General features: G+C 40.3%; 1 protein-coding gene across 6 annotated transcripts in view; it reads right to left on the bottom strand.

The window, feature by feature from the left end:
- Positions 1 to 14,251, bottom strand: part of LOC108042861 (neuronal acetylcholine receptor subunit alpha-7) — a 120,873-nt gene that overhangs the window by 3,707 nt on the left and 102,915 nt on the right. For 2 of the 6 annotated variants that reach the window (XM_044460332.1, XM_044460329.1), the window contains exons 7-13: positions 12,299 to 12,479; positions 10,971 to 11,046; positions 10,412 to 10,606; positions 9,558 to 9,644; positions 1,373 to 1,482; positions 1,090 to 1,304; positions 845 to 1,018 (exon numbers count right to left, since the gene is read on the bottom strand). In XM_044460332.1, the coding sequence (XP_044316267.1) occupies positions 845 to 1,018; positions 1,090 to 1,304; positions 1,373 to 1,482; positions 9,558 to 9,644; positions 10,412 to 10,606; positions 10,971 to 11,046; positions 12,299 to 12,479 (1,038 nt within the window). Of the gene's footprint in view, positions 1 to 844; positions 1,019 to 1,089; positions 1,305 to 1,372; positions 1,483 to 5,556; positions 5,644 to 9,536; positions 10,607 to 10,970; positions 11,047 to 12,298; positions 12,480 to 14,251 lie in introns of those variants that run through there. The other 4 variants (XM_044460331.1, XM_044460330.1, XM_044460334.1 and 1 more) reach the window with 3 other exon arrangements.

The raw sequence follows: 14,251 nt of genomic DNA, 5'->3' as shown, positions 1-14,251 counted from the left end.
GTAAAGAGCAAGCAGAGCGGTAGCAAACAAGTCAGCGGGGCCATCAAACAAAATGGCGGACGACCGGTAGTCGGCCATCTTTCAATATTTGCGGCACGTGGGTGTGTGTGTGTGTGAGTGTGTGGAGTAGTGTGAGTGTGAGCATGCGAATGTGTGGGTTCATTCCGCCGGAAGTCGTGTGGCCTAATTGTTTGACTTGCCGGGCGAAACCTGCCGGCTTGGTCCAATAAGTTCACACCCATTCTCGAGCACATATCTTGGAGTTCATAATTGCGTGTGCGATTGCGGATGGTTATGAATTATTGCCCAGGCATTATCCAAAATCCCGTTAGTTACCCTAAACAGATTTCGTCTATATGTAGTTTAGAGGAGAGCCCAGGATTTGGGTGAAAAAGGGGTTTTAGAAAAATATTTGTGTACCATATTTTCTACAAATTTATGAAAATTTTGAATGCTTAAAAAACCATTTGCAAAAATATTTCTTCTTCGGTGTGTTGCCTGGAACCAGTTAGGAGTAATAAAATCCTTTAAGCACATTAAAACCCTAAACGATTTCTTACGAAAATTGGCTTAATCACAATTAATGTTTTCCTAATTTATAATTTTAGAGTCAACAACAAAAAGGAAAACTAAAATCTTTCACAACGGATATAAAATATGCCGTTATCCCTTAAATTATATTATATATTATATATTTTTGTAAGCCCCTTGTTAAGCCTGGATAATCCATTTGTTAAAAAATCGAAAACGAAGAACAATCGTTTTGTTTCTATATCTTTAATCAGCGAGTGATGTGTATGTGTAATGCAATAGTGTTATAATGGTGATGGAGATGGTAACTCACCTATCCACAACCATTGCCGCGAACTTCCAATCGCCGATCAATTCCGCTTCGTCGTCAGCTTTGCGCATGCGCGCCGTAATAAATTGCAATTCTTTGAGAATTAGGGTAAGATCTTTGTGATTGCAGCCGATGGCCGTGTGGTGCTCCTCCACCGTTGTTGGCCGGCCAAAGCTACTGCAAAAGTGCGTTAGCATCGAGGAAGTGGGTTAATCCGCACACTAAAATAATTCAAATGAGAAACTTACGCCGACGAACCGATGGCCGTTTGGGAGCCCGATATTGTGTGCCGAAAGTCGTCGTCGATGTCGAGGACATTGGCCAACAGGGACTTGGAGGAGCGCTCCTTCATCTCCAGCTCCTTCATGCGATTGCTTAATAGTATTGTTTTGCGTGTGATCTTGCGGCCGGGTCGACCCATTCGCAAGATCCAGGGCAGCCATTGTAGGAAAACGGATTTAATCTGGGAACCGAAGAACCGAACCAACATAAGACGGGGAACAGTGAGGGTCTGGTGAGGATTGGACTCACCCACGGTGGCATCTCGTGGATGTCCGCTGTGCGATGGTGATAGTTGAGCACCACTACTGTCAGCACCACCGACGATGCGACCATGAACATGATGCAGTTGAAGTAGGTGCCTAGGGGTGGTGCGGTTTTTGGGGTTGCGAATTGTCGGATAGAGTCGGTTGTGGGGTGAACAGAGAGCAGAGAGCAGAGAAAAATCTTATATTAGAGTGGTGCTCTGGGGACTCTTCTAATCATCGAAACACTAAGAACAAAAGCTCAAAATTATAATTTACAAAAATAGTACAACATTACTTTAGTTTAGCTTCATTTCATGAAAGACTTTGGTTAGATTTACGGTTAGAGAAAGTAGCTTGATAAAATTACTGTGTTGTTACAATGCTGTGGCTATGTTACTTTACTCTATTTTACGTTGCGGATGCTACCAAGTAATATCTAAAGATAGCCACTACGTTTGATGATTATTCGATACTTTTAAGTTTCATTCTTCATCATGCAGTTTAGTGTAAACTGTTTTGACTGGGGATCATGCATAGGTTTGGCTTTAACAATTGGAGACGAAATAAGAGCAAAGGACAGTCAATTAACATTATAATATAAATTCTTAAACAGAAAAACAAAATTTATTATTTTATATCATTTATGTTGGTTGGAATTTACCCATTGAAGTTTCTACATATTGTGCTTAATGAGCTTCTTTTTTCAGATTTTACTCTAAGTTTTTAAAAAATGTATTACAACAAATTTTGACATTGTTTTTTATATGTTATTATCTATTCAGACTTTTTGCACTCCACTGTCCTTTGCTACTTCTACTCTAATAAAATACGAATAGCAAGCAATTTTGTTATGGGCTGGGGTCATCGGATATCTTTGTCTGGGTTTGTGATTTTCAACTTGTTCTAGGTAATGCTGGGAATCGATATTTTAGTTGCTTTGGCGAACGGATTATGTGTTTGCAATTGATTTAACGTTTCTGCAGTTTACTGTATGCTCTCTGAATATTTAATAACAGTTTAACAATCGGTTTAGTAAGTTCATTGTTATGAGTAGGCTTTTGATACTTGGGTATGAGGAACAACGCCTATTGGCTAATTGCAATTACCTATAACGTAGAATTAAGTATGTACAAAGCATTTCCGGTTTGCGGATGGGTGGACAAGCAAAGCAAAGGCACCCTAAGTCGCAAAACCGGAAACAGAATCGGCATAAGATCCAGTGTGGTTTATGTGTTAGTTGGAGTTTGTCTCAGAGTCAAAGAGGTTCAGCCAAAAGTCTAAAGAAGCAGAGGTTGTTCGGTTGGGTTCGGGTTGTTTTTGGGTTCGGGGTTGGGTTCCAAAATACTTTTGGTTCATTATCTGCATCTCGTGTTTATCCAGTTGTTGTTGGATCATGCTCTTCATCGCTTAACATTCTTTTACCTACTTTAGTCGGTCTAGTTTGGTTTTTACAAGATTCACTTTGATTTTTAGCGCAAACTTTCGTTTTGTCTAAAGAGTACTTTGTACAATCGTTTTTTTGGTTTTCATATTCATTTTTTTGATTTATCAGCTAAAAGAGAGAAAAGTTTTGGTTGTTTTTAAAGCTCTAAAATTTTAATTTAGTTTGGTTGGATGTTTGATTGTTTTCGAAATGATAAACTCAAAGTTACAAACGAGTCAATTGAAAGTTCGAATACCTAAGAGCGGTACAGCCTCGCTGGTTTTCGTAATGACATTGCCGACCAGCAGGGAGAAAACTGTTTGCGACAGTAGTATAGTGACACCTGTAAAATATTTGGTCAAATTTGGTCAGATCTCGTGTGTATGTGGATCGGGAGAAGTCTCGTGGATCGCCGCAGCTAGTCCGTCCAGTGTCGTCGGATTCTGATTGAGTTGGGATACGGGGATAGGATGCAGAGACGAGCTCGCAATCAAGTTCGATTGGTGCTCGCCTCCAAGATAGCTTCGGGGTTAGACTAAATGATATTTTTTGGCTGAACCTTCTCGCAGAGAACACAACACAACTTGGCACACAAGACCGCCCGGTCTGCAAGCAATATTTTATATTATTTGATTTATTCGTTGTTTGTTGGTGGGGGGGGAGTGCATTCCAAGTGGACATGGACAGTGGTTATCTGTTATCTGTAAGCAAACGAATCCGCGACCCATTTAAACAAACAAACAAAATAAGCGAATCTCAGCGAAATGATATTTTTGCAATACAAGATATGCAATCGAGCGATCAGTATTTACATTGGGCATTATTCAATTGAATTTTGAAAGTTTATTCGTTCACAGTTTTGAGTTCTCAAAAAGGTTCTCAAGCAAAAAATATCATTCCGAGAAATGGGTCAAACAGTATATCGAAGGTGAGTTCGCATGGGGGGGATATATATAGGTGATCGGGAGCTTGGATGGGTGGCGCAGACAATAGCTAAGAAAGTTAAAGTAGCGTGTGTGGGTGGGTTTCTGTGGGTGGTTTGTGGGTGGGTGGTGGGGGGTGGTCGTGGTCATGACTGAGAGTTTCCTGTGTCACGGGTGAGCGAGCGATAACGATAACGATAACGAGAACGAGCTTCAAGATGGTGACAGTACTCATGGACAAACCGAGGGTGAAAAACATTTCTTCTTTTTGTGGCGGTGATGGTGGTGGTGAGGCAATGCAAAACTCGATAATCTATTCATGGGCGAGTGAGGTGGGTGGCGTGATAGTGATAGTGAGAGTGAGAGAACCAAATCAAACACAAATCAAAGCTGTTAGCAAAAAAGTCAAATCATACAATACAAGACATAAAACTTCTTTCTTTCTTTTCTTTTCTTTAATTGATTTCTTTCTTTCTTTCGGTTTGAGTGTCTGTGACGACGACATCATTAGGCATACATGCGCCAGATGTTCTTGCATCTGCGCCTTCGTTTTCATTTCACAAGTATTATCCCAAACTCACTTGCATTGAAATCTGTCTCATAAGTATCTTTTGTAATTACATATGGGTTGAAATTGAGGGAGTGGCGGTTTGAACGAAGCGAAAGAAGTACAAGCAGGGTGTACTGCAATACATAACAGTTATTATATAGTTCGGATATATTGTATACATAATCGTATAATCGTATATTTTGCAGAAGTTGAATAATTACAGAAGGAACTTGCCATGGCGACGCTCGGATGCATTAGATAAAGTTGGAAATTTTTGAATACGTATGTTCGAATTAATTGTGAATGGAAGCATATTTTTGGGATCTATTACATCTTAACGCCTCGCCGGTGAAGTTCAAGGAATGGAGCATATATATTGAAGGGAATTTAATCGATCATTGGTGCGGCACCGTTGGAATTCGATGGACCGAACTTCAACGACGTTGTGTGGTAGAAATTGAAGAGAAAGTGGAAACGGAAGTGAGGGAAGTATAGATCGGAAGTACATATAGATAACGATAGCATTTAAAAGACTGCCCTAACTTGTGTTCTTTTCTGGCTAGCTGGGGACTTGATCTAGATTGACTTGAATAAGAAGCAAACCAAAAAGATTGTTGATTGTTCAAATGAAGATAGAAGGATATAGGCATAGTGATAGAGAGAGAGAGATATAGAGGCAACAGAAGATAGTATGATCAACTAAGAAACTGCTTCGATATATATTGATATACATATTTGTATTTGATATTATAACTTCAAGTTCAGAACGATTGAGAAGAAGGGTGGGACAGAGAGAACGAGTTGGAATTAGAATTGATTTGGTTTAGTTTGGTTTGGTTTAGTTAAGTTAGTAAGTACTTAGCAAAGTTGTTGTAATTAGTAAACATAGTACGACGTACACAAATAACATTTAACAACTTTTGTCACTTTAGAGTTGGATATTGTTTGACTTGGTTGGTTAGACTAATACTTTATTTAAGTTTAAGTTCGGTTTGGTTTCTTTTTGGCTTTGGTTTGTTTGGGGATTATATATGCGAACAATTTAGCAATGTGTGTGAGTAATATAATCGTAATAGATATGTATATATATAGGTAACAACAATAACAATAATATTCATGAATATATATATGTAGTTACATATATATGTATATATACTGCTATATATACATATATATTTAGGCGTGTACGTGTAAATCATATTAAGTACTTTGTTAATTATTCTTTGGTTTTGTTTTGACAAATTTGAATATATATTTGCATTTGGTAAGTATGTTTTAAATGCAATCGCTACCTAACAAGGGGATTGCATCAGATACTTGGGGCAATGTCTCAGCTACAAGGTTGAGAAACACTGTGAGCGATAGAAGAATTGTAACTCCTGAAACAAAAGAATTTCGTTTTCGTTTTGAAAAATACAATAACAACCACACAAAAACAAATGACACAATCAAAATGGAAATCAAAAAGCGTACGTTTATGTATGTTCAAGTGTATCTGTATCCTTGGTGGCGTGTGTTCGTGTATCCGTGTATTCGTAGACATATCGAGGACTTCGGAGGGGTACATATGTGGGTTCAGTAGTTGGGCGGTATAGTTATAGGTTCTGTATCTTTGTATCTGTTCGAGGTTTTTGCTTTCCGCAGCGCCTTTCGGGCCGAACAATTTGGAAATTGAAGATGGGAGGTTTTTGTTGGCTATTTAGCATTAGCATTTATCGGTTTCATTGATCTTGATCTCTGAATGAAGTGTGCTCGAGTGTAAATGAGTATATGCTTGAGTATGCTGCGAACTCAAAAATCGAATCGGGTCCAACTGAAATCGGGGCCTGGAAGGGAGGGGGGCCAGGGGTATATACAAATATATAAAAATCAGGAAAGTTCTCTCAAAGTTTACCCCATTCAGATGCTGTGAGGTTACATCTCTGAAGGTATTTCCCCCCTTTTATGTCGCTAAAATCGGACAGAATGGGCACAAAATGTTCACAACATCTCCGAGTATTAAAAATGTTTCAACTTTTTAGGAGCTTAGCGGTCAGAGGGGGGGGTCTACAGGGGCGGTGATGGCCCCACCCTTCCAACTTTGACCCATTAGTGAGGCGAAGGGGGGACAGGAAAAACTTTGAAAGTAGCGCAAGTTTTTCTTAGTTTGAGAATATTTGTAAATTGAACTCGAAGTCGACTCAACACCCCCTTACACTTGCACTACGTGTTGCCAATTTGCCACGCCCACATGCCCGCCTCATTTAATTTGCTACGTGCCACGCAGAAAGAGACGGCGCGAGTGCGGGAGCGAGAGAGAAAAGCGCGGCTAAATGGTCATTAAGAAGGGAATTTTGCACAGCGCATGCAAATGATTTGTCAAGTCTCTGGGGCTGCTGTTAGAGGTGGAGGATTCGGTATCGGAACGGGTTAATATATATAGATACATGACATAATATGAACGCATGATGGGCTCGACATCATGAACGATACGATATTATGTGGAGTTGCAACTCTACCATCTGATCAAATGGATCTGCATAAATGCAAGTTCAAATGTTGCTTCGATTTTGGTTTCATTTAGGGTTTATCGTTTAGGTGAAAATTCGTTTAGCGCTACGGTTCTATATGGTTCGAGGGTTTGGTTTTAGATGCCAGGAGTTTACGGGTTGCAAATGACTGGTTTTTGCGGTTTATATTTATAGATACATTTCCAGGTTGTTGAGCAAGAAGAGCTAGATTAGTTTTGGTGTTGTTGGTGGCTGGGTTAATGGTTGTTGGTTGTTGGTTGTAGGTGTGAAAACTCGATTTGTTTCTTGCGAGTAAGTAGGTGCAAGTTCAAATAGCTCTTGACGAAACAAGAAGGAGAGATATAGTAGCTATATGGATATTGACAAACTGGTATATATACTGAAAGAGCGAGAGCGAAAGAGGATTGGGACAGAGTGTTGAGAAGGTGTAAAGCTTTGGATTGCTTTCGGTTCTAGCCTCTTTTTTTATAGTAGCATGCGCTCGTGTGGCGGCGTTTGACAAAAGTTCTGGTTGTTCTTTTCGTGGTGGTTCTGTGGTGTTGTGGTGGTCTTGTTTGGGGGCAGGTGGTTTTGGTGGTTTGGTGGTTCGGTGGCTTGGTGGTTGGGCTGTTGGGTGGCTGCTGTACTTACGTCTGTTCAGCGTGTTGTCTATTTACAGTGTTCGGTATTGTGGGTGATCGGTGTCGAAATATATATAGTCATTTGGTTAACATAGATGCTTAGTTTCGAGGGCAGCCCTGGACTGCCCCAAGGCGTATTTGTACAGCTCAAGCGATACAAACTCATTGGTTAAGCTATACCTACCGCGAGGCCTCTACGGTAACGGGATTCGTGTGCTTGAGGGGGGGTTCGAGTATGTCAGGCTCTGGCCCGCTAGCTATTCCTCTCTACCAAGCCAAGTATCAAAATTGAGCTTCAGCAGCCACCTCTACGATAGCTGCGGTTCTATTCACTAACTTGTACACGTTAAATTTATTGAGTTGCAGGCATACGGAATCTGGGAAACGAATCTACGAGGCAGCATTCCGAGGTCTCTGGTGGTTAGCTATTGCAATTGGCATTCGATTTGGCCACCAAGGATAGGATGGAGTTCCCACGGGCTGACAGCAACAGTGCGGGACGTGAGTGTAAGTGCATTTGGTACGCTTATTTGGCACTCTCCATCTCCGTCCTCAGCTGCGGCTGCCTGCCCTTGAGCCCAATCACACTACAATCCTTCCACCACTTTCCCTCTTGTTCTATTAATGGTTTGTTGGTGTTTTTGTCTGACCGGACTAAGAAAAATACCAAAAAAAAAAATGAAAAACTGGTTAACTCAGCTGTTGGGCTTTTTGTAAGTTAGTTAGTTGGTTTTTGGTTCTGGTTTGCTGTTTCTTTTTGGCTTTGGTTTTCCTCCTCTTTTTTTTTTTGGTAGCGAAAAAAGGTGGTTCGTTGGATTTTTTAGAGTTTTTCTTTTTAGATATTTGTGTATATATACAGTTGTGGCTATATTTAAAATACATTTTCTTTAATTGCATTTTCGTCTACGTTTTTGATGCGGTTTTTGAAATGCTGCTATGCTTTCAGAGTCGGGATGATTTGACGGAAGGGAATGACTGGGCGAGGAGGGGTGGGAGGACTCGTCCCAGCGTGATTATGAGGCGAGCGCACACTAAGGACAAGCTTATTTACAGGATGATCGGGGCGTTACTCGGTTCGGTTTAAATATTCAACATTGGTAGGGTGGCAGGCTAAGAACTGAAGAGACCAACGAAACGATACGATCAAAACAAAGGGATCAGCTAGAGGCACACGTAGATAAGCAAACGAATCCAACAAACAATCGAACAAACGAAGCAACAACATAACGACAAAAATAACTGAGGAACCGATTATATAGGACGGCTTTTTGGGCAAACACAGCAAAATTGAAACGAAAAACTCTCTTAATTGTATTTGTACTTGTAGCTGTGGCTGTTATTGTGGCAGTAATTGTAATTGTGATTGTGACTATGATTGGACTGGTTCTGGTGTTGTGTTTGTCGTGTGGTCAAATACCAATTATGTCAGAGCTATCGGAGACCCTCAGGTAGCCCGATGGGATTGAGTGGTTAGAATAAAGAACTAGTAAAGACTGGCAAGACCATGAGCTAAGGTTAGTTGGAAAAGCGAGAGAAAAGCTTAGGATAGACAGAGCGAAAGAGTTCCTCGGGCTCGACTCGAGTACTTTACATGGTACTTTGGAAAGTGGTTCTGAGGTGGTTCAGTGTTGGCCGTGGTGTGTACGGGGTTTACATAGAGTACGTGTGGCTAGTCTATTCGACATCCAGATGTTCGGTGGTTGCACACGAGGTGAGAGTCCAGAGATTACAGAGAGATATAGATAGATCTATAGCAAACATACGGAGAGTTAAGAGTTATTGATCATTCCTCATTCGTGTGGGGTGTTACGGAGTTCCGCTGTGTGGGTTTCCGGTGGGGGAGGGGGGGTTGTTGTGTGGGTGTGTGGCAGAAGACAGTTACAGAAGTGTTGAGAGCTAAGTTAATTGGTATTTCGTTTTCGTTTCTGATCGGTATCTTTTGTTAGTATTCGTGGCTTAGTTTTTAGTTTTTGGTTTTTTGGTTTTGGTTTTTTTTCGTTTCTCAGTTCATTGCACTACTGTAGCAAAACTAATGATTAACTAAAAACAGCATTAGCACAGCACGACTTTCTGTTCGCCACTGTTAGTAGTGGTCGATAGCTCGACCGATCGGTCCGTACTTTGAGCTATAGCTATAGCGGTTTAATTAGCGTGTGTGTGTACCTATAAGAGGAACAGCGTCCGACGTTGTCGGCATGGACTCGGCGACAAGGTTTAGAAATACTGTTAATGATAGTAGTATAGTTACGCCTGCAACAAGAGATACAATAAATGTAAAACGCAATTTAAATCAAATTAGAACGGAAAACACATCGGAAAACTGAAATACCAAGATTACGTAATAAGATTTATCATTAGTAAATATTTATTGAAAAATTAGGAAAACTTTTACACATTTTACTCATCAGCTTTAGGTTTTAGTTTTACTCCTTTATGGGGATGGGTTGTTCATGGAGTTTATAAAGGGGAGTTTATTTTTATTACTTTGCACGGGACAGCAGGGACTTTTAGTTCATTTTAGTAGCACAAAATGAGTGTTTCCCTTTATCGATAAAAGAGTTTTGAAGATGTTTTGATATTTTAAAATTTCAAATATTAATTGTTCAAAAAGGAAACACTCGTTGGATTTTTTTGATTATATTTTTTTTACTTTAGTTTAAAACTGAACAGAGAACATGCATAGACTGACTATCGTTAGAAGCAGCGTTGAATACGTCGATTTTAAAGGGGTTTTCTTTTTTTTTGGGTTTTAGGTTTAAGTTTGGTAATTAAATCCAGCTAAGCCTCATTTCGCTACCCTTGCTGCTTGACCTCACCGAACTCGATAACCTGCCGGGGCCTAACTAACTAACTCAGACATCTATGCATATAAAGATTCGAACTTGATTTCGGAATTAGGGAATCACCGCTGAAAAACTCACAAAGTTCATTTAGAAAATAGGATAATACAGTTCAGATCGGTTGGTTTGTGAGGTGGTTCTGTGTCTGGACAAAGAGGACTCGTTTGGCATACTCACCCAGCGTCAGCTTTTCGCCCGAGTCCGGCGGCAATGTGAAGCCCAAAAGGGCCATCGATGAGATTAGCACACATGGCACGATTAAATTGAAAAAATAATATAATGTACGGCGACGTATTTGTATAGTAAAGGTGATATCGACATATGGTTCGGGGCAGCAGGCGTAGACTATCGTGTTCTTCTTTCCCGGCATGGCTGAACGATAAAATTGGATTAGTGAGCTTCGGACAAGGATATTGTGGATCGAGACAGAGACACAAACATAGATGTATATACAGACACAATGACACACGTATGTACAACAGATATTACAGATTAGTCTTGCAATCGAGATCATGTACAATTTAATCGTAAAACTAGATCGAATAAATAATAAAGAGCTAGGCAAAACATAATAGACTATGAAGCAATTTTTCGATATCGCAAGCAATGTTTTAAATAATAAACGAATGGGATTTCTTTTGCAATTGAGGTAATGCTGATAAGACATTTACAAATGACAACGATCAAACAGAAATAACAGTTAGAGAAATAAGCATAATGAGGTTTGTTTACTAACCAAGCAAGTACCACTCGCCATTTGTTATGAAATCGGAAAGATCCCCTCCATCTTCGGAATTCAAAACCAAATCCAACTGATTTTCAAACGATATTTTGTTTTGTTTTTTTTTTCATGGGTATTCACAGAGAATGGAAATCAATTTGCAATAAGCAAATCAATTTTTACATATTTTTTTTTTTTGGTGGTTGGTCATTGAGTTTTGAGTTTGAGTTTGAGTTTTTTTTTATTGGAGAAAGAGAACATTTAAGATTTTAGTTTGTTGTAGAATTTTGGTTAGAGTTTTTACAATAAGCCACATTGAAACAACATTTATGTACAGATATAGCATGTGTTCGAGGTGTACGAAAGAGATAGAGAGCGAGCAAAATATAGAATTTTTTATTCTTTTCGTTTGTTTTGAGATTGGTTTGTTGTTATCTTGTGGGTGCAAAATACGTGGGAAATAAAAGCGCTGTAAATTAAAGATGTTCTCAAACATCCTTTACTTTAAGTGTAACTATGTTTATTTTTTTTTTGTTGACTTTCATTAAGAGTCTTTACGTCGTCCAAAAATATTCGCCTGTTGCTGTTTTATTTTGGGCGTGGTTTTTGCCTGCTACCATGCAAAATAGTTGAAACTTCAGAAGTTCTCTGCGGTGAAAGATTCTAGGGTTTCCACACATGATTCCATTTTGGGGGACTTTATACGAGAGGCTAACACAACTTGCCAACACTGTCAAATGTCAGTGTTGAGAGCGGCTGCCATTTGAGATAAGCTCATCGTGTGCGTGTTGGCATAAAATACTCAATTTTCCAGATACCATCTGTTTTGAATATTTCAGCCGACACACTGGACCTCTTACAGTTCAGTGTTGTTAACAACACTCCGATCTTTTGGTTTTGTAATTCGCAAAAACGCAAAGAATTGTTCGACATGAGGTTTACGAACGAACAAATTAAAAACTAGAAGATACATTCGGGTGGATAGCGATAGATTGACAGAGAGAGAGAGAGAGAGAGATAGAAGTTTGGAAAAGCATATAAACGAAATTACAAATCCGTCCTAAACCTATCAATTATCCTATACTCTCTATACTTTTCGTATGGCTACAGTCAACTCTCGGCGATCTAAACTTCCCGCGCGCTTTCTCGTGCGTGAGTCTCGTGATTGGCAGAAGCGTGATCGTGCTCGAGTTGGAATGTGTTGGAGTGTTCGAGTGTTAGTGTGATAGTGTGAGTAAGGTGAGTAGCCTAGTGTAGCCAGCGTTCACTGTACTATTGGAACTAGTTGCTGTTGGTTACTGTTTGCTTGTTCTTGCTGTGTATTTTGTCGATTGCCACTTTACCTGATTTCCATCGTAAGTCCAACTACCGAATTTCATTTCGCAATGTTGGTCATCAAATGGGAACCACGTGATGTCTATCTTGCATGTGCTCTTGAAGATACCAGGGGGCACGTACAGACAACTGCCGTTATGTTTGACCACAATGTTGGTGTGATACGTGCCATCGAATCCCTCATCCGCGCTAGATTATTGTACAATTTGTTTTAATGGATTATTGTCTCGATCGATTGGTTGTTATTCGCTTATCAAGTTACTAATCTCTTCGATTCATCGGTTATCAGTTTAAGGTTTCTTTGTCTGTTATTATTGGTTATGCTTTTGATCGAATCTTTGTCTGGTTATTTGTGACTTGCGCTTTGGTTTGTCATTTTCTTCTTTCATAACTACTTAAAAATGTTTTTTGTTTTGGACTGTGCTCTGGGGAACTAGAGCTGGGAATTGTATTTCTATACGGGGAATCATAGGGGGATTTTGTGTTTGGGTTGTTGTTCTGGTTGTTGTGTGTCTGGTAACCTAGTGGTTTTCAATCTCTACTTGAGGCAGACTTACATAGGTATCTATAGATTTACTTAAGATGTAGGGGATTTTAGTTCTTGAAGCTCTGCTTAATGTATATCAAGGGAGTTTGTCTATGTCCTTGGGTGCTTACAATAATGAATCCCAGCAAGCGTTTGACGACCCGAACGGAATTCCTATTGCCTCGCACTCGCCACAAAACACTCGAGAACGGACTGGCAAATGGCATTGGCCATGGCAATCTGCGGCTGCCCAGATACAAATATCTTTGCAGCCAAGTATCATTGTATCCAGTTTCCACTATCCACTATTCAGACTGCCGCTCTGCCAATATGCGCATATGCAAATGAGCCCCAGCAGATACTCCAAAAATGTGGCCAAAGCATGCTATATATAAAACCCATCTGTGAATATATCGTATATTTGCGTGCATTATGTATGAGTGTCTCTTGACTTTGCTGCTGCTTTTGCCCTCGAAAGCTGCAATAAAATGCAATTACGGCTCTGATTTCAACTCGAGTACCGAGAATGTTGCGTAAACATTTTGTGGACAATTTTGTTTTGCATTTTTCGGTCACCGCAAAGAGGCAATGACGTGGGATTCATGATGGCAAAATGCGGGGTGACAGCCAGAGGTTGAGGCAGGCGATGGTTGGAAGTGGGTATTTCGGGGCGTTGGGGCGTGTTTCCCCCCATAACGAGGCTTACATGCAACTGCTGCGGCATTTAAGGGGAATTTGTACGCTGATTAGCGGCAGATCAATCCGAAACCGAAGCGCAGATGTTGCCTACTCGGGCTTAAGAGATTGCGGTTTGGGCGTGCCCAATATATAGTATATGTATTGTGCTGCATTTCAGTTAATTGATATGGCCAAGCAACTCGATAAAGCGAATGTGTTAAAGCACATACGAATTTCCGCCCGTAATTGGCACGTCAATCCTTTTGGGCCGGCGCAACCTTCATCACTTTGCCCCCATTGAAAATCATTTTAATTTCGAAAAGTAAAATTTTCGCCTGTATTTTTTCCGGCCTCGCTTTCCCGATTTTTCTGTCGGGCCTTATTAATATTGACGTTGGTCTCAACCCGATTCGGTTTTGGGGCAAGGTACGCCACGGCACTAAGCCGACACCGCTGTCAGTTTCATTTGGGTCGGGCCTTCGGCTGCGGCTTACTCCCAACTTCGTCTGCTTTGAAAAATACAGATAATGTTGCAATTAGAGTGAAAGCTTTCCATTGCCAGCATTGGTGGTTTAAGGTCCGGCATCTCAATTAAGCAGCCGTGAATGGAATGAATCGCAATCCATGGCCGAAATCAGCATAAGTAAATGATACAAAAAGCAGACGCAGTCGATTGATTCGCAGAAAAAGGCTCAGTAATGAGGCAAGGCCAATCGCCAGTCGGCAATCTCCAATCTCCAATCTCCAGCCATGTATC

The sequence above is a fragment of the Drosophila rhopaloa genome, unplaced genomic scaffold (assembly GCF_018152115.1).
Source record: "Drosophila rhopaloa isolate 14029-0021.01 unplaced genomic scaffold, ASM1815211v1 contig_2, whole genome shotgun sequence".
NCBI classification, from domain to species: Eukaryota; Metazoa; Arthropoda; class Insecta; order Diptera; family Drosophilidae; genus Drosophila; species Drosophila rhopaloa.
This window is presented reverse-complemented; position numbering and strand designations above follow the sequence as displayed.